At 38.8% G+C, this 18,169-nt stretch overlaps 1 protein-coding gene across 3 annotated transcripts in view; it reads left to right on the top strand.

The window, feature by feature from the left end:
* The window catches only part of CNR1 (cannabinoid receptor 1), a 24,638-nt gene extending 10,641 nt beyond the window's left edge, over window positions 1-13,997 (top strand). For 2 of the 3 annotated variants that reach the window (XM_032771863.2, XM_032771864.1), the window contains exon 2: window positions 8,198-13,997. In XM_032771863.2, coding sequence (XP_032627754.1) covers window positions 8,261-9,682 — 1,422 coding nt within the window. In that variant the 5' untranslated portion in view covers window positions 8,198-8,260 and the 3' untranslated portion in view covers window positions 9,683-13,997. Of the gene's footprint in view, window positions 1-2,294; window positions 2,353-8,197 lie in introns of all 3 variants that reach the window. The other variant, XM_032771861.2, reaches the window with a different exon arrangement.
* The last annotated feature ends 4,172 nt before the right edge of the window (window positions 13,998-18,169 follow it).

Below are 18,169 nucleotides of genomic sequence, written 5' to 3'. Positions count from 1 at the left end.
TCTGCCCTGGAGGAAAATTCCTTCCCGACCCCAAATATGGCGATCAGCTAAACCCTGAGCATGTGGGCAAGACTCACCAGCCAGCAGCCAGGAAAGAATTCTCTGCAATGACTCAATCTCCCTTCAGTTGTTCTGGAGTTTAATGAGAGTGGAGAAGGAATATGCTACCAGTTAAAATCTAACCACACTATTTTTTTATCCAGGGCTAAAGCTAAAATGGCTGAAGTTTGGAAGCTGGCATAGGCACGGAGGCTTTTCCTGGGTTGGAAAAAATCCCTGGAGGTTGATTTTTAAAAGTTATGAGCATTTGAAAATTTTGCTGTGAGCCAGGGCAACAGATGTTTCGTTATGTTTGTTGGTGCATATTTAGTCTCAGATCCTGCAATGGGCTCTGTGTAGGTGGATCTTTGTATCTATATATTCACCCTGTTGATTTCAGTTGGGCTCAGAATGGGCACAGCTACTATCATTAAGTGCACATTAGTTGAAATTAGTTTGCAGAATTTAATTATGAAAAACTATATCAAACCAGTTTTCTTATGTTGTTCTTTGCCAAATCTACTCTGAGCTGGTATCACCTTAACAGAGTTTATCCTGAATCCAGATCAATCTTCTCCAACTGCTGCTCTTAATCAGAACCCTTCCCTGTCCTGCCAGTTGCTTTATTGTCTCCCAAAAAGGTTTTTTATTTTTAAAAAAAACTGCTTAACAATGACACATGAAAGATTTTAAAATGTTGAGCTTGTGCCATATTTTTTTGATATATATTCTAGCAGCTGATGGCCTGTCCTGTCACAGGGGTGTAATTCATAAAGCCATCAGTAAAAGAGCCAAAACTGGGGGTTTTTGTTTGCACGCACTGTGTTGCAGTGAACCATGTTGCTGTTTGTGCACAGAGCTGTGCTGGAGGCATGACCACCTCTTTGTTACCTCAGGTAGCCCTTATTCCCACCTTCTCTGATCAACTGTCACATTCCAACTGCCTCAGAACCTTTGGACTCCAACATTCCATCTGGTTCTCACAGGGCCAGTGGCGACTGAACCTGATGATATTTCTAAACAATAAGAGCTCCTAGCCACCTGTTTCCATTGCCTGACACTGACGCAACAAACATTCTAGGCTTCAGAGTGACACAGTCTGGTGTCAGTTCTGGAATATGTGTTGATTTGTGCAGGTTGCAAACGAGGGGCTATGTGTGACTGTGGTTATAGTGTGTGTGTGTGTGCTGTTTGTGGTGTTGTGTGGGTGATTTGAAGAACTGTGATTGTTGGGCCAAGTAATCCACCATCTGCCTCATACAACCAATGAAAGTGTTGCATGCAAATTGGCAGTAGAGTAAGGGTAGTGATGGGTTGAGTTACCTCTGATATCACAATGGTCTAGGTTTCTTGGTGTGGCATAGATACCTGCCTTGCTGTCACCTGGGTTAATTCGTAAAGTCAAAATGGCCGAGAACTTAAAAATTGAATGGTAGTAGACCATGAATCCTTGTGATGGTTGAACCTAGCGATATTCTGAACCAAAAATGTCTCAGCCATGGTTGGAATTGTTTCTATTGCTTCACACTCTATGCACATTCTAGGCTTCAGAGTGACATTCCAAGAATCTTATTATATAGATAAAGGAGGCCTGAAAGGTGTTTTTTTTGTTTTGTTTTTTTCAGAGCCAGTCTCTGTAACCATACCTTCCCATCACTGTTACCCTCATCCTCCCTCACCCACTCTCTCTGCTTGTTTGTGATGCCAGAATGTTGTATCTTCTCTTAATTTAGATCGTAAACTCTTTGGGCCATGGGACAGCACGCAGAACAATAAGACCCTGATCCTGATGGGGCCTCTGAGCAATAATAATAATAATAATAATAATAATAAAACAAATAATAATCACTTACCACTGGTTTCTGACCAGTTTACACCCAACATAAAACTTGCATCACTAAATTATATCAAAACTGAATTTAGTCTGGTGACTTCCATAAACATCATATTTATGTCAGGCCTGATTTTTTGCCCACCATATCTAGAAACTATCTTATTTGTTGAGAGCACTTACTATTATCTTTAATGATCTTTCCTCTGAAGTCCTCACACAGGCAAAATTTCCACTGAATTCAATGGGAGTTTTCCTCAGTAGCTAGTGTCTGTACACTTAAAATGTTGTTTAAATCAAAAAAAGTTAAATAAACAGTATTCAAGATGTAAAAAACATTTTCACATTCTTTTGCAACAAGCTTTTTGCATCACTTCACTGAGACTCAGTCTCACTTCTCATGTTCTGTGTTTGCTTTTTTAAGACTTGGAAACCTAGTTCTGGTCTAGGTAGCTGTACTGTTCACCACCGTTTATAATAAGGTAATTATTAAACTAAATGTTAATTGTATAAGCCTGTTCTAATTCATTTAGGCTATCATTTACTATAGTAGAGCTTATTTATCTAACATTTTTGATTACCTATTCATGATGGTCCATTATTATTGTTGTTGTTATTACTATTATTTCTACTGGGGTAGGATCCATGGGACCAGTCAAGGCTGTAATCCCATTCTGCTTGGCATTGTACAAAAACATAGGATACAATTCCTAACCCAAAGAGCTTACAACCTAAGATGGTGAGCAACATATGAAGACTCGGGGAGAGGATTACGATCCAAACATATGATTTTATATATGGTACATATCTCAGTGCATTTAAAAAAAATATATTTCAACTATACAAGCTGCCCTTTGACCAGTTCTTATTTATCTGTAAATCTCATGGAAGAACTGTGTAAAATGGAAATCCAAATATTTTACAAAATGGAAATTAGTGAATTATGATTATTATCATTGTATTATTTTAGTATTGTTTGTTTTGACTGCTTGTTCTCAGCATATCTGCAGTTTTTAGCAGCATTGTCTTATTACTTTTTTTAGGAAGAATTTTACTATTTATTTTATTAGGTTATTAAAATTGCTCTGTCAATCATTTTGCCTTGAAGAAAAATTCAGCTTTTGTAGATAATGGCAATAATTGTAATAACCTGCCTACCGCAAAAAAAAAAATAGAGAATTGTTATTCATATTATTGTAGTATTCTTGTGCCCTGAGTAAATGAGTTTTGCATGGGGGACCTACACAAGGTTTAGGAGAGAGTTGATCCTCCTGTAATCCAAACATAAATTTAAACAGGCTTTCCATGATCACTACTGCATACAGCTTCTGGATTCTAGTAACATCTATGTAACGCTTAAGAGGCTTTACATAACTATGCAATGGAGAGCAGAGGCAGAATTTGCCCTGTTGGCTTTAATTATTTCAGCTGTTTAAGGTTCACTCCTACAAAGTGCCAAGTGCCCACAACTCTCAGTGGAAGGTATGGATGGTCAGTACCTTGCAGGGCCCTAATAATGCAAACTGGAAGTCAAACCAAGTAATGTCATTGACAGACTAGCTGGCCAACATGTCTTTAAAAACTACTCTAGCTAATGGATGACCCTTTGTACATTTTCTGTGGTAGTGGGAATCAAAAAGCCACAGGCTTGTGGAAAACTTCTTATGTGGAAGAAGTGATATGGCCTAAAGTAGTGTGCATTTGGTTTGTTTGTTTGTTTTTTGGTGGTGAGGAGGCTAAGATAAAAGGGAAGAGTATTGACCTTATTCTTTAGCTGGGGATTTTAATCTATTAACTTTTGTCTGTAGTTAGAATTCACTATTTACTGTGAACTAATTCATGTAGTTATGTAATTGCACTAAAACTTTGAGGGTTGGCACCAGCAGTGCCTCTAATTCACCTTTAATCAATTTTTTCTTTCTTTTTAAGCCATTTTTAAAAGCCAACCTACAGAGCTCATTTCAGGTGCCAGACTAAGAGCTTTGGAGACTGAAGTCCTCTAGCCTCAGAACATGTACAGACAGCACAGGCAGTAGCAATGCCAAGTCCTAACGGCTGCATTAATATGTCTCCACACTATACTGGAGGGACCACTCCTGGGATGAAAGATTTTGGACACTATTGCCAAAAAGGGGAGAAGTGTGTTGGTGATTTTCATGATGTGGACTCTTGTCTACCAGGAAGTGGCAGTGGAGCCCACCTATTTTTTCTGTTATCAGATGATCACTACTGATCTGGGCTAGATTTAAACCAATTGCTTAGAAGAGGATGGCTAAATAGTTCATTTCCAGTCCCCTAAGATATCCAGTTGCCATTGGCACTTCCACACGTCACCAATCTCTCCATTTGTACAATAAAGGTGCTAAACTGTTTCTAGATGGAACATTTGAGAGCTGAAATCTCACAATACCGACATCCACATCTTACCAAGCGAGTCCATTAATGAAGGCCTGCCTTTGTGAAATATAGGACTAGATTCTCAGCTGATACAAATCAGTGTAGCTCCTTTGACTTTAGAGGAGCTATGCTGGTTTATACCAACTGAGGATCTGGCCCACAGTCATCTGCTAACTCTGCAGCCATAAACTCTGACTTCTGTTTTCACTAGCTGGAAGTGAGGAAGTTTGCTAATTAAATATATATCCATGCTATAGTTTATACAGAGACAACATATTACCTATATTAAAACAAGCTAAACCCCAGTAAAATACAGTTCAGTGTCACTTGAATGGCTGTTTTACTGCAACTTTAATAAAAATCAGCTGCTACTTTAATAGGTGCATTCACACATACTGCCAGAGATTTCCAATTATGATATTCCCAGCAGCAAACAAAAACAAAATTAATGTCAGCTGTATCCCCAAAAGCCTAAACTATATTACTAATGAACTTTCAAAGAAAACTCCTATGCAAAGACAATAAGGTGCAAATCACTACAATAATCTAAATGTAGAAATACAGAAAAACATCATTAAATGCAAAGTAGGATTTGCCTCTCACACTTTCATTAACCATCTTGTTAGCTTAGTGTCTGCATACATAGTGGTATTGTAACATACGCCTTCTAAAACGTTAAATGCACACACACAAATTCATGTGTTCCATTTGTATTTTAAACAAAGGTAGGATTTGAACCAGGGCGTGTATTTTCTCAGAATGAAGTACATAGTTTCTGCTAGAGTCACATTAAGTATCTCCTTCCCAATAATTTGTCTTTCTAGTAGATGTACTCAGTTGCATAATAATTTGCAGTCTTGACTCAAATACGATCTTCTTGACATTGAGTTATAGCTTTAATGATTAAAACAGCTGTCATTCCTATGGCAGAAGTAAATTCTAAGACAATTGAATATTTAAATACTACCATCATCTTGATATGTGTATAGAGTTAATTGATTTTTTTTTGTAGTTTGAAATTAATGAAGTGTTTTTCACATACTGTTATAAACTGTTAGAAAGTTGCCCAATTCACCTTAGAGTTGGTTACAAGTCAGTTGACAGAAAAATCATTGTTATAATATATACAATCTATAAAATCCACTATAAACATTTCTAAAGTACCTTCTGGATGAAAGGTGCATTAAATGTAAGATTTTTTTATAATTCATTTTCAATATGTTCTTCAGGAAAGTTGTCTTTCATCACCATTCAGACAGTAAGAATTAAATTACCTAATCCATTTCAAGACTGCCTGTCTGTTTTATAACGAAGATTTTGTTGCTTTGCCCAGTTATGAACCCTATACACGATGACAAAACTCACACAGCCATTCTGTTACATATTAGACTCTCCGGTTATTACATATACTTTTTCACCATTTCTACAACACTGATGTTGCAGTGTCCTCTGGAGGTATAGCTTTATATCCTACCTTTAAAGCTAGCTGTCTAGGGGCTTTATCCAAAATGCATTGAAGTCAGTGGGAAAGCCTCTGATGGACATCAGTGGATTTTGGACAAGACCTTAGGTGCTCAGATACCAAAGCATAAGTGCAGTATCAATATCTAGCTAGATGATCTCTGCTTCTTTCTGGAAATACCAATAACCTCCATTTTGAAATGTTTCTGTTGTCATCAGAGAGGAAACTAATACTTTTTACTATATTTTTTTTTATATTCAGTAATACTGAGCAGATATATTTTCTTATAAATGTGGAACTCCCCTCTTTACTCCAAGGATTGAGGCAGTCAGGTTCTCTGAATTTTGCCAGCCAATCCCTTTGTGTGCTCTCTAACATTTATAACCAGCTATGCCAACTGATCAGGTGAAGTCAGTATGTGGTTGTATGCAATACTAGTACTGTATATATTCGCTCATAAGCCAGTTCGTTTATAAGCCAACCCCCCCCCCCCCCCGATGGATAAGTAGAAATGGAAAAATTTTGTGACCTGTTCATAAACCGACCCTATAATTCAGGGGTCAGCAAACTTTGGCTCCCAGGCCATGAGGATAAGCCGCTGGTGGGCGGAGATGGTTTGTTTACCTCGAGTGTCCCCAGGCACGGAGGTAAACCTACGTAAACAAAGTGTCCCGGTGTGCCAGCTGCTTATCCTGATGGGCTGGGACAAAAACTGGTGGGGAAATTTTTGGGGAGGAGAAGCTGGGGGTCAAGGAGTAACCCTTGTGACCACCCCCCACATGACCTCACCCCTAGCACGGAACCCCCATACTCTCTCCATCCCATCCCTCTCCCCTTATCTGGGGAGGATGTCTCTGACCTGGCCGGAGCTGCTCCGGCAGGCTGGGCAGCACTGCCGCAACCTGTTCCGGCAGGCCAGACTAGGCGGTACAGCTACAGCATGTTCCAGTAGGCTGGGCCATGTGCTCCAGCGTCCAGGTGGCACAGCCACAGCCTACTCTAGGGGGCGAAGCCAAGCAGTACGGCTACAGCCTGCTAGCCCCGGAGCTGCAGCTGCTTCAGAGGCTGGGGGGAGAGCTGTGTGGCCAGAAATGGAGAGACTCTGGCCCAACCTCTTCCCTTCTGGCTGTGCTGCCTCTCCTTGCCCCCTCTGTTGGTGGGAGGGGTTGTGTCCCAGCTCTCCCTCACTATGCCTGTTCATAAGCCAATGCCCTTCTCTGGTGCTTCCTCTTTTTACTAAAAAATTTCGGCTTATGAACAAGTATATACAGTAATTTTGCTGGTGACCCCATCAGTTTCTCCAAAGTTTAAGCTTCCATTTTAACACACACAAAACAAAACAAAATAATTTTCTAGCACTTATAGTTGCTGATATAACCTTCTGAATGTCTGATTAAGGCTTAATATAAACTGAAACAATGGGTCTCCTTCTCACTTGCACTATGACCCTTTTACACCATTCTGGCAATATAAAGTGGCTTCAAGGTATATATTTAAGGTCCTTTTATACTGTCAGAGTAGTGTAAAGAGGCCTTAGTGCAAGTGAGAATCAGGCCTAGTAGGTTTAGGGCAAAAATGAACTGCCCCTATTCATCTCTATGGGGTGTTAATTCTGAAGTTTTATTGATCCAAATTAAAATGTCAATATTGACTATTTCACTACTGTTTATTTTATCAGAAATATTCTGGGATTGTGGGCACAGCTTGAGTAGAATACCACCACTTTTCCCTTGCATTCTGCTATACCAGTTTCTTTGGTGCACTTAACAGAAGTAATTAACAGAATAATGATGCTCATTATCCTCCAAATGCATATAAAACAATTTAATAATTAATTTTCAATAATTATTATGTATCCAGTATCCTGGTACTAGGCCTTTGATATGTTGCTCAGATTACTGCAACACAGAGCTGACACACATACAGTAATATGGACAGGGTGAAGAGTGAAACCTATGTTTGTATATCAATCTCTGTTGATAGGCTCCTTCATTGTTCTTTCCTTGCAGTTAAATTTACAACATCCTCAATACCTTTCAAAATAAAGACAATGATTGTTCAATTTAAAGTAATCGTTGCAGTGGCAATTGTTTCTAAATGGAAAAAGTCAGAAAATGTTGTTCCACAAGGTTCTTCAAAATCAGACATCTCAGTTCAATTCTAGGGTAATTGTAATATCTTTCTGCTGGAACTGCTCAGAAAATTTTGATAAAAAATGAAAACAATTTTCTATGCAATATCTTTCCCCATTTTCCAGCTTCTTTCATGTGTGTAGCCATTTAATGTATTTCAGATGTTTTGCTTCTAAATAATTGATCAACTCTTCTGATTATAGCAGGTGACAAAGTCTAGACCTATAGTTCAGTACAAGGAAAGATGAATTGTTATTTGACATGACTGAGCTAAGTTGTTTGTAAACTTTATTTCCCCATTTATCTTAATTGTTTGATCTTTTTCCCCCTTCCCAGGATTTCCTCACATGTATTTTTTCCCAAGTCTCTTTGAATCCTACCTAATACAAGACTGGGGTTATGAAGTCAATCCTAGATGGCCTCGCAGACACAACTTTCCGAACAATTACAACAGATCTTCTTTACATGGGTTCCAACGATATCCAGTACGAAGATATTAAAAGTGACATGGCCTCAAAACTAGGATACTACCCACAGAAATTCCCATTATCTTCCTTCAGGGGTGATCCATTCCAAGAAAAAATGACTGCAGGAGATGATCCCCTATTAAGTATCATTCCATCGGATCAGATCAATATTACAGATTTTTACAACAAGTCCCTATCCACTTTCAAGGATAATGAGGAGAATCTACAGTGTGGGGAGAACTTCATGGATATGGAGTGCTTTATGATTCTAAACCCCACCCAGCAGCTGGCCATTGCAGTGCTGTCCCTTACCCTGGGCACCTTCACCGTTCTGGAGAACCTTCTAGTGCTGTGTGTTATCCTGCACTCTCGAAGTCTCCGGTGCAGGCCTTCCTACCATTTCATTGGCAGCTTGGCAGTGGCTGACCTCCTGGGCAGTGTAATTTTTGTCTACAGTTTTGTTGATTTCCATGTTTTCCATCGGAAAGATAGTCCTAATGTGTTTCTGTTCAAGTTGGGTGGAGTTACAGCCTCATTCACTGCCTCAGTAGGCAGCCTTTTCCTTACTGCAATAGACAGGTACATATCTATACACAGGCCACTAGCTTACAAAAGAATTGTTACCAGACCAAAGGCTGTCGTAGCATTCTGTGTGATGTGGACCATAGCTATCGTAATAGCTGTTCTTCCTCTGCTTGGCTGGAACTGCAAAAAACTCAATTCTGTTTGTTCAGACATCTTCCCTCTCATTGATGAGACCTATCTAATGTTCTGGATTGGGGTCACCACTGTACTCCTGCTGTTTATTGTGTATGCCTATATGTACATATTATGGAAAGCTCATAGTCATGCTGTTAGAATGATTCAGCGTGGCACTCAAAAAAGCATAATAATTCATACCACAGAGGATGGTAAAGTACATATTACTAGACCTGATCAAACTCGTATGGACATCAGGTTAGCCAAAACCTTGGTCCTTATTCTGGTGGTTTTAATCATATGCTGGGGCCCTCTACTTGCAATTATGGTGTATGATGTCTTTGGGAAAATGAACAAGCTCATCAAGACTGTCTTTGCATTCTGTAGCATGCTCTGTTTGATGAATTCAACAGTGAATCCCATCATCTATGCTCTAAGAAGCAAGGACTTGAGACATGCTTTCCGGAGCATGTTTCCAACCTGTGAAGGGACTACTCAGCCTCTTGATAACAGTATGGAATCTGACTGCCAGCACAAAAATGCTAACAATGCAGGTAATGTTCACAGGGCAGCTGAAAGCTGTATTAAGAGCACAGTTAAGATCGCCAAAGTGACCATGTCTGTTTCCACAGACACAACTGCAGAGGCATTGTAAATCAAAGCCTTCTCAAAATTGTGAGAATAGAAGTTAGTTTAAAACAAAAAATACATGACCTAAAGCTTTTGTTCCCTCACCTGTAACATTTTTAAGTTTGTCATAATAAGCTATACAACGATTGTTTTAAGAATCATTGCCATCAGCCAGTCCTCCAAGTTTAACAATTAGGGATTCAAACGGCTTTAAAAAAGAAACGTTTTCAATTAAAGAAAGTGCTCATTGAATAATAAAGTATAAAACTCTGGCAGAACGTACAGAAAATGTCAAACTAGCAACAAATCCTTCAGAAGTTACTGGGGATGGAGTGGAGGGGAATCTGAAAACTTGTGAAACCTAATTGAAAACTAAAACATCATAAAGCCATGTCATCAAATAAGAGCCTTGTAATCATAATATTCATTCCACTGTGAAATGTATTAAATGTCTATAAGTCATAGAAGTTTTCATTTCTTTCCAAAAAGCAGCAGTACTGAGTTTTAGAGGTTCTGTAAAATGTGTTGTCCTGTGAAATGTATACTGTTCTATTACTTGTTACTGATATTTGTCTAACTAAACCAAGTGATAATGTAAACTTGTGTGGAAATAATGTGAAATATGTGTTATGTAAACCCCATTGAAAATACCTTCTGTATTTGAAGAACTCCTATGAGCTATTTTGGAAATTTTACATGTTTAGTAGGCTTCTGTGGATTTAGAGGAAAGGCATTGTATTTCTTCAACTAAAATTATTTGACATTTGAAATCCCCATTAATTTTAACTTTCATCTGTGTACAAGAATAACAGCAACAAGGGAATATAGACTAGCACTGCACAGAAAGGAATGCACTGGTTCAGACTTTTAAATACCACTGTGTTTATACATAAGGACATTTATTGTCTTACGGACTATGCCTTTCTGGTGGGCATTATGTAAATATGAACAGTAAAAAGAAAAGATACTGGATACTGGCTTCTTTAATTGGCAACTGCTAGCACTGGACTTCTGAAAACAGCGTGTGTCAGATTCAGTGTATAACGTTATCACTGTGGCGTTGATATATACTTGAATTGTGCTGCATTCCTGTATCCCAGGATTAAAGATTTAAAGCCTGAGATGCCAAACTCCAGTCTTCACTAAACAAGGAGCAAGTATTGTTGAAATTAGACATTTTTTATGTTTGAGCGTGTATATAAATAAGTGTGTCTCTCGCGTGTGTGTGTTCTCGCGCGTGTGTACGTATACTAAGAAAACATGGGTCACAGTAGTATTACTAGGATAGGAAACTGTGACCAAATGTAAACTATTTCCTGTTGCACTCTTTGCACATGAATTCTGTTCCTAAAATTGAGTTCTTCCAGCTGATGAACATACTAATTGTAAGATTCAGAACATACTTGTAGATCCGCACTGAGAGACTTATCCATGTATTAGAGAAACTAACCTTTGTTTTTTGCCTTGTTCTAAAGTAAAACTAAACCAGGAGGAAAGGGCAGGAGGCAAAATATGCTGTAAACAAAAATAGACAACAGAAAATCAGTATTTACAGTGTTAAAAAAAAAATTGAGAATGTTGGAGATAAGACTTTTTTTTTCCTCAAAGAAGTCCTTGAGTATTAAATCTATATTTGCTTGAAATCAGATGTCTCACTGTAAAAACAGGTATCAATGGTAATAGAAACCTGAAGCCATCATAATTAAGGCAAAAAGAGTTTTTAGATCCAAAGGTGCAATTCCATTTTATAATGGAATTTTTTTAAACCTTGGATTTTGTTAGTAAAGAATGTAATTAAATCACCTTCCTGACATGGATATTCTCTAAATCTCATTCTAAATAAGAGCCATTGAGCCATATTCTTCACTGCCTGGTACATTAGGTTATATTCTGTCCCCTGCTCTGGCTGCCTTATGCTAAAGCAGCTACAAAGCCAAGTTAGCCAACTAGCTACCCAAGGATTCCCCCAAGACAGGGGAATCCCGCAGTGGCATAGGGCTTGTATAGCCAACGCTGCACCATCTGTTCATGCTCTGTGGGGAGTGGCTTAGGGAAAGGAAGCATGGCTGGATCACTGATGATCCGTGGCGGCCAGAATGACCTCTTGGGCGCTGTGGTAGCTGCTCACAAGTCAGAGCAGCCAGTAGCACCAAACACCAGACAGCCCCAGGATTGTGGGGGAAGCAAAGAAGTGTCATATTGTCATCTTTGCTCCCCACCCTATCTAGGGTACTGTGCTGAGCAGACCTTGACTGGAGCTGAGAATCTAGCTCCATGTTTAGTCATTTACATCTGTGCTATCTGAGTCTATATCAGAGCAGTTACATTTTACTGCTACTGTGCACTGGTGTAAATGACTCTAAGATACAAAGCAGTGAAGATTCAGGTCCATTGCCTAAAGACTGGTCATAGCACGGTGCTTTGTAAGAGCCCAGTCCTGGAATGTTCTGAGTAATTCCTGACAGATACTGAGTTCCTGCCATTCATGCTTACCTGGGTGGGAGGGCAGAGTGCCTAGAACCCTACGAGGAGGTACACTGTACCTTGTAAGAGTAGGCCCATGGGATGAGTTAAGGATGAGGTTTCTCAGAGTATTGCTCTACTGCTGGTGAAATCTAACAATGAAAGAGCTTACTTTTCTTTCCAAATATACATTGTTTTTCATGCCGCAGTCTGAGAGGAAAGAACACAGTGTCAAATGAAAAGATATTTTAAGAGCCATTTTCTGAAACTGTCTTCTCGTGAATTCAATGCAAATTTTATAGGTTTTTTTGCTGTTGTGGATTCAAGTTCTAAATTTTATGTGATAAATCATGGGACAATGGGGCTGTCTTGGCACTAAACTTGGTGCTTATTGATATAAGAAATCGCATCCTGTGAAATATTCATATATCAAGATCTTCATTTACATATGAGTTTTTTGAACGGTTTGTGGATTATATTTCATCTTAACATCATTTCTCAACTGAGGTGGCAAAAAAGTCCTTACAAAATGTAAAGTAAATAATTATATTTAATTAGAAAATCAGTTTCTGTTCCTGGATTAGCTGTTCTTAAACTTCTGCTCGAGGTAATCCTATTTTGTAATTGCCCACCTTCCTTTGGTGATGGCACAACTAACCTAAATAGCATTCCACAACCACCACCCCCCACTCTCATAACATGAATAACTCTGTCGTTGCAGTTCAGTGTATTTATCAACTTTAAATGTAGTATATCTATAAAAGAGACCATATGTATCATGTGCAAAGTTAGATTCTCAACAATCTAATTGTATATTTGTATAATATTGTATCTCCTCGATGCTGTGCAATCACTGTCAACATTTTTTTGCACTGGCCTTCTGATGAAAATGTTAAGATGCCTATTGTAAGATAAGCAGAACATTTTATCTGCTGTTATTGGGCTGAATGTATGTAAATAAAGTCATCTGTACAAGCAGTGGCCTAAAAAGTCTGTAATTTTAGGATAGGACAATTATTGAAGTTGCTGTGACATCTGAAAAGCTACCTATGAATAAACTGTTTACAGGGCCTCTTGGGATGCAATGTCATAGAGAAAGCAAAGTCTTTCTTTGTGACAATATGACATAGAGAAATTGGATTACCAGAGCTTTTATTTCCAATGTTTCAAAGTGGAGAACATAACTCTTGTCTGTAAATCTAACATTCTTACTTCCTCTTAGAATATTGTATTGTTAGATGTTTGTTTGAGCTGGTAACATCCTTGCAACTGCTGCAATATCTTTCTGTTAGCAACCTGTATGATATTTTGTACACAAGTACCGGTAAGATTGTCATTAACAGTAGCTTCGACCATTTAACTACCTATAGCAGAATAGTATTTCTGTAACATTTCCAATGTATTACTACCATGCCATATTTTATTTCTATAATGTAATTAAACTGTTATTTATTCAAAGAGACAGTATTCCATTATGTTTGTTTTCCAAAAGTCAAAGTTACTGAGTGTATTCCACAAGATGCCACTTCATCCCACAATCTGGGGCTGAAGATTTTATTTATAAGGGTTTTCCCTTGTCAAATGTGTAAACAACTGGTTATATACAACAGTTAACAAGCTTCATGGGTCTTCATTGTATTTGCGTTTCTTTGAGGGTTGAGGGTAGATATATATACTGTTATGGAAACAAAGGTGTGATGACATGGATAAGACTGAATCCCTTATGTCATTATATAGCCAAATTTTTCCCTTCCTCGAACTGCAAACACATAACTGAGGAACCTGGAATGCCAATATTCAGAAGGCTGTCTGAAAGTGGAGTTTTTCTGGAAAGTTTGAGGGAAATCAGAGACAGCATTTCCAAGAGTTATTTAAAATCTAAGGAAATTCTTAGACAATAAAATTTGTTAAGATGAGGTTAAGGATGAAAATCAACTTTGATACCAACACAAAGGTTTTGAAATTTCACCAGCATTATCTTATGCCTAAGGCAGACTTTTTCTGAAAAGTGTTGCAAATCAGATGAAGGCTTTGTATTTTCAAATTAATTTTCCTATGTTTTCTTTTGAGTGTAACTTTGACTTAGAATTTCCAGCCTTACTAATGTTTGTTCTTTTCTGAAAAGAATGGTTTTATTTTAAGGATTCCCCCCGACCCCCCAAGTATTTAGTTGCCAGCCAAACTCCAGCACAAGGAAGTTATGAAATACTGCACTATTAGTTTTAATTTTTTGCCTCTGTCAGAAGCTTATGTATGCATGAAGATGTAATCATATTAAGAAAGAAACTGTACCATACAATACAGATAAATAAAAGGTCAGAAGAGGGGAAAAAATATGTCTCAGCTTCCAAGTGCATCAAAAAACAAAGCCCTGAATTAGTTACTGGTAAGTATAAAAATAATAAGGGCAGTGAGTTAAACATGATGGATTAGACTGTCCCCAGGTTTGGCCACTATTAACTAGTACAAAGGGCATTAAAGGAGGAAAGCCAATAAAAGGAAAGGGTGTAGTGGCACAAGGCTGTGGCCACCTATTTGTTGCTCAGGGCTCACAGGAGCTAGTGCAGCCCAAGAAGTGGCTAGTGCTTATCAGTGACGTTTAGACGACATGCTGATAAAAAATATCTTGAAGCACACACTAGTAGTGGGGGTTTTTTATAGTGCTTCTAGCAAAAACTAAAACTCCTGACCTAACACCTGATGAGGGTGAAATTCCTCTTAGGGCACAAGAGAAATATTGCTGACTGTCACAAGAAAAACACAATTTATGTCTCTCTGTACCATTCAGGGTGACCTAACCCACTATCTATGGTATTCACACTATAGTAGTCCTACTCTCCCATACCCTCACTCCCGTGAGTAAACCCATTAACTCCAATGGGACTATTTAAGAATGTGCAGGGTAGGAACCTAAATGAAGAAATATTCTCAATGGAATTTAAGTAAAATTGTAACCTTATAAAAGGGCAACAAGTAGAACTTGAAAGCTATCCCACTTGTTTAGACTAGATTTATTCACAGATGTTTTCCACTTTTTCAGTTGAATACCCAAAGTACCAGTGGGACCCAAGCATCTTAATGAAGAAGTGCAGCCACAGTAGAGTGAAACTTGACTAAAGTTTGATACAAAGCCATTAATAGTACTTGGTACTAAGCACTTTTACAAAGATTATCCCTATTTTACAGATGGGGAAATGAGGCACAGAGCGTTAAAGTGACTTGTCCAAAGTCACCCAGCAAGACAACGGCAGAGCCAAGAGTAGAACCCCGATCTCCTGGTCCAGTGTCTTCTGTTAGGGGGAAATCAGTCACATTGGGAAAGTTCATGGTAGGAGCTGATATATTATTTGACCAAATAAATGGGTTCCATAGTGATAAATAAACCTCCATTTATGCTTACATCCTTTCCATTACCAGATAAGACAATTCAAAGTCTTGTTTATCTAATCTAATCTCTGTTGTTTATAATTCCACAAAGATCTGATCCAAAGAATCCCATTGCCTTCAGTAACCTTAGGATTAGGTCTCTAACGGAACTGATGGTATATCTTAGATCCAAGGAAGTTGAGCAACTTTCTCTTTCCACCTTTAAGCTTCCAAGGCTACTAAGATCTTCATATTGAGGTCACCCCTGGACTGAGCAGAGGACAGGGACTTGTTGTTGTTGCTTTGACAAATTATTTATATTTTAGAAAATATTAGATCATTAATCATTGAGAAATAATTGACAAGATGAAAGCAAAGAAACTTAAGATCAAAATCTGAGCATCTCAGGAAAAAACTCTCACTATCAAGACAACTATGAAAATACTCATTTTGTTAGCATGCCCTATAATGTTTCATTGGTAAATACTAGCCATACTGCCACAAATCAACATTTCTTCTTGAAAGTACTACATAACCAAATTGTATGTCTGTTTTTAACAAAACAAGAGGAAATAATGACAAATACCCAAGCAACTGTATTTCAAAACTGTTCTTATTCAGGAACTATGCAGTCAGATATACCATCATCATTTGGGTCATTCAAGTTAACATCAAATCCATCATCATTCCTATTCTTCTGATGTTCTTTTTAACAAGTCATAGCATCATCCCACTCACAATAATATGTAGTTTTCATCTCCAGTGAAAACCCAGAATTTGACCAGATTAAGTGCTGAAGTCTTGATACCCAATGAAAGAACGATCAATGCCGAAACAAAAAATATCTTTCCCAGCATAATTAAATGACTTGCCCCAGTAAAAAAAAATGGATTTTTCACTTCAGATGTTAGAATACCTTTCCACCTCCACATTGCTAGCATACCGCAACCTCTTTCAGAAATGGACATAAAAGGTCTACTTAGAATCATAGAATATCAGGGTTGGAAGGGGCCTCAGGAGGTCATCTAGTCCAACCCCCTGCTCAAAGCAGGACCAGTTCCCAACTAAATCATCCCAGCCAGGGCTTTGTCAAGCCTGACTTTAAAAACCTCTAAGGAAGGAGGTTCCACCACCTCCTTAGGTAACCCATTCCAGTGCTTCACCACTCTCCTAGTGAAATCCAACCTAAACCTCCCCCACTGCAACTTGAGACCATTACTCCTTGTTCTGTCATCAGGTACCACTGAGAAAAGTCTAGATCCATCCTCTTTGGAACCCCCTTTCAGGTAGTTGAAAGCAGCTATGAAATCCCCCCTCATTCTTCTCTTCTGCAGACTAAACAATCCCCAGCTAACCCACCTATCTAGCTTACACATGTCTAAAGCACCTGTCACTATAGTATCTGTCATGGTTGGACTCTTTCCAATTTTTTCCACACATCCTTCTTGTAGTGTGGGGCCCAAAACTGGACACAGTACTCCAGATGACGCCTCACAAGTGTCAAATAGAGGGAAATGATCATGTCCCTCGATCTGCTGGCAATGCCCCTACTTATACAGTCCAAAATGCCGTTAGCCTTCTTGGCAACAAGGGCACACTGTTGATTCATATCCAGCTTCTCGTCCACTGTAACCCTTAGGTCCTTTTCTGCAGAACTGCTTCCTAGGCATTCGGTCCCTACTTAAAACAGCAGAGCTGTGTATAGCAATAGGTAGTTGTTCTTTAATGGGATTTTACCAACCTTAATCTGGAATAAATTCATCATCTTTTATTATGATGCTTCTCTTGGGATACCCAGAAATGTGAGCCACTGTATTACCCCTCTCGGCCTCAGCAAGTGTGAGTTTTGCTGCTGCTAAGCTATGTGTCAGCTCCCTGTCACATCAACTTCTCTGCCTTGCCAGCAAACCCGACAGGATTCTGCCAGACCAAACCTTGCCTTCCAGGCAACAACCAGTGAACCCCAATTCCTAAGAGATCTCGCTCTGCAGTATCCAGTCCCTCTCACTGGACACTCACAGAAGTTATGACATTTGCTGCCTCCAAAGAGATAGTATGCACTACAGCCTGTTGGATTAGCTCAGGACTTGCTCTCCAGTCTAATATGCAGCGCTGAAATGGTTTTGTAATAAAACACAAATATGTTTATTAACAAAGAACAGAGACTTAAGTGAGAATAAGTAAAAATGAAAGAGGTGGGTTTGGCCGAGTAAAACAAAACAAAGTGCGTCCTAGCAACTGAAACATAATTTCAGCAAGCTGCAATCTTTGTCTGAGCGGCTTTTGCACCTATAGTCAGTTTCCAGGTACTCTTGCCTATCATATCAAGAGGATCCACTTTTCATGAACTCAAAGAGCGCTGTACTCCTTTGTCCCCTGGGTGATGGTTGACTACAATGTCTCTTTTCCCCCCTTATATTATCTCAAAGTTCACTGTTTCTGTTTCAGGAGCCAGGAAGGCTTCCATGTGGAAGGGAGAATATGCAGACTTTATTCCCCATTGTGATCGTTAAGTGGGCATCTCTTCTACTTGCTAGCTTGATGGCTTTGTACTTTTCATTATCCTCTGCAATCAAATTTGGCAAACAGCACATAAAGCCTAGCCTGCCCTAGACAAAGGAATGTGTATTTGCTTGTCTGACCAACATTCTAAGACCACATTTCCAGCATACCTTTATATGGA

Source organism: Chelonoidis abingdonii, chromosome 3 (genome assembly GCF_003597395.2).
Source record: "Chelonoidis abingdonii isolate Lonesome George chromosome 3, CheloAbing_2.0, whole genome shotgun sequence".
Classification (NCBI taxonomy): domain Eukaryota; kingdom Metazoa; phylum Chordata; order Testudines; family Testudinidae; genus Chelonoidis; species Chelonoidis abingdonii.
The sequence above is the reverse complement of the archived record's forward strand: the minus strand, read 5'-3'. Positions and strand labels throughout refer to the sequence as shown.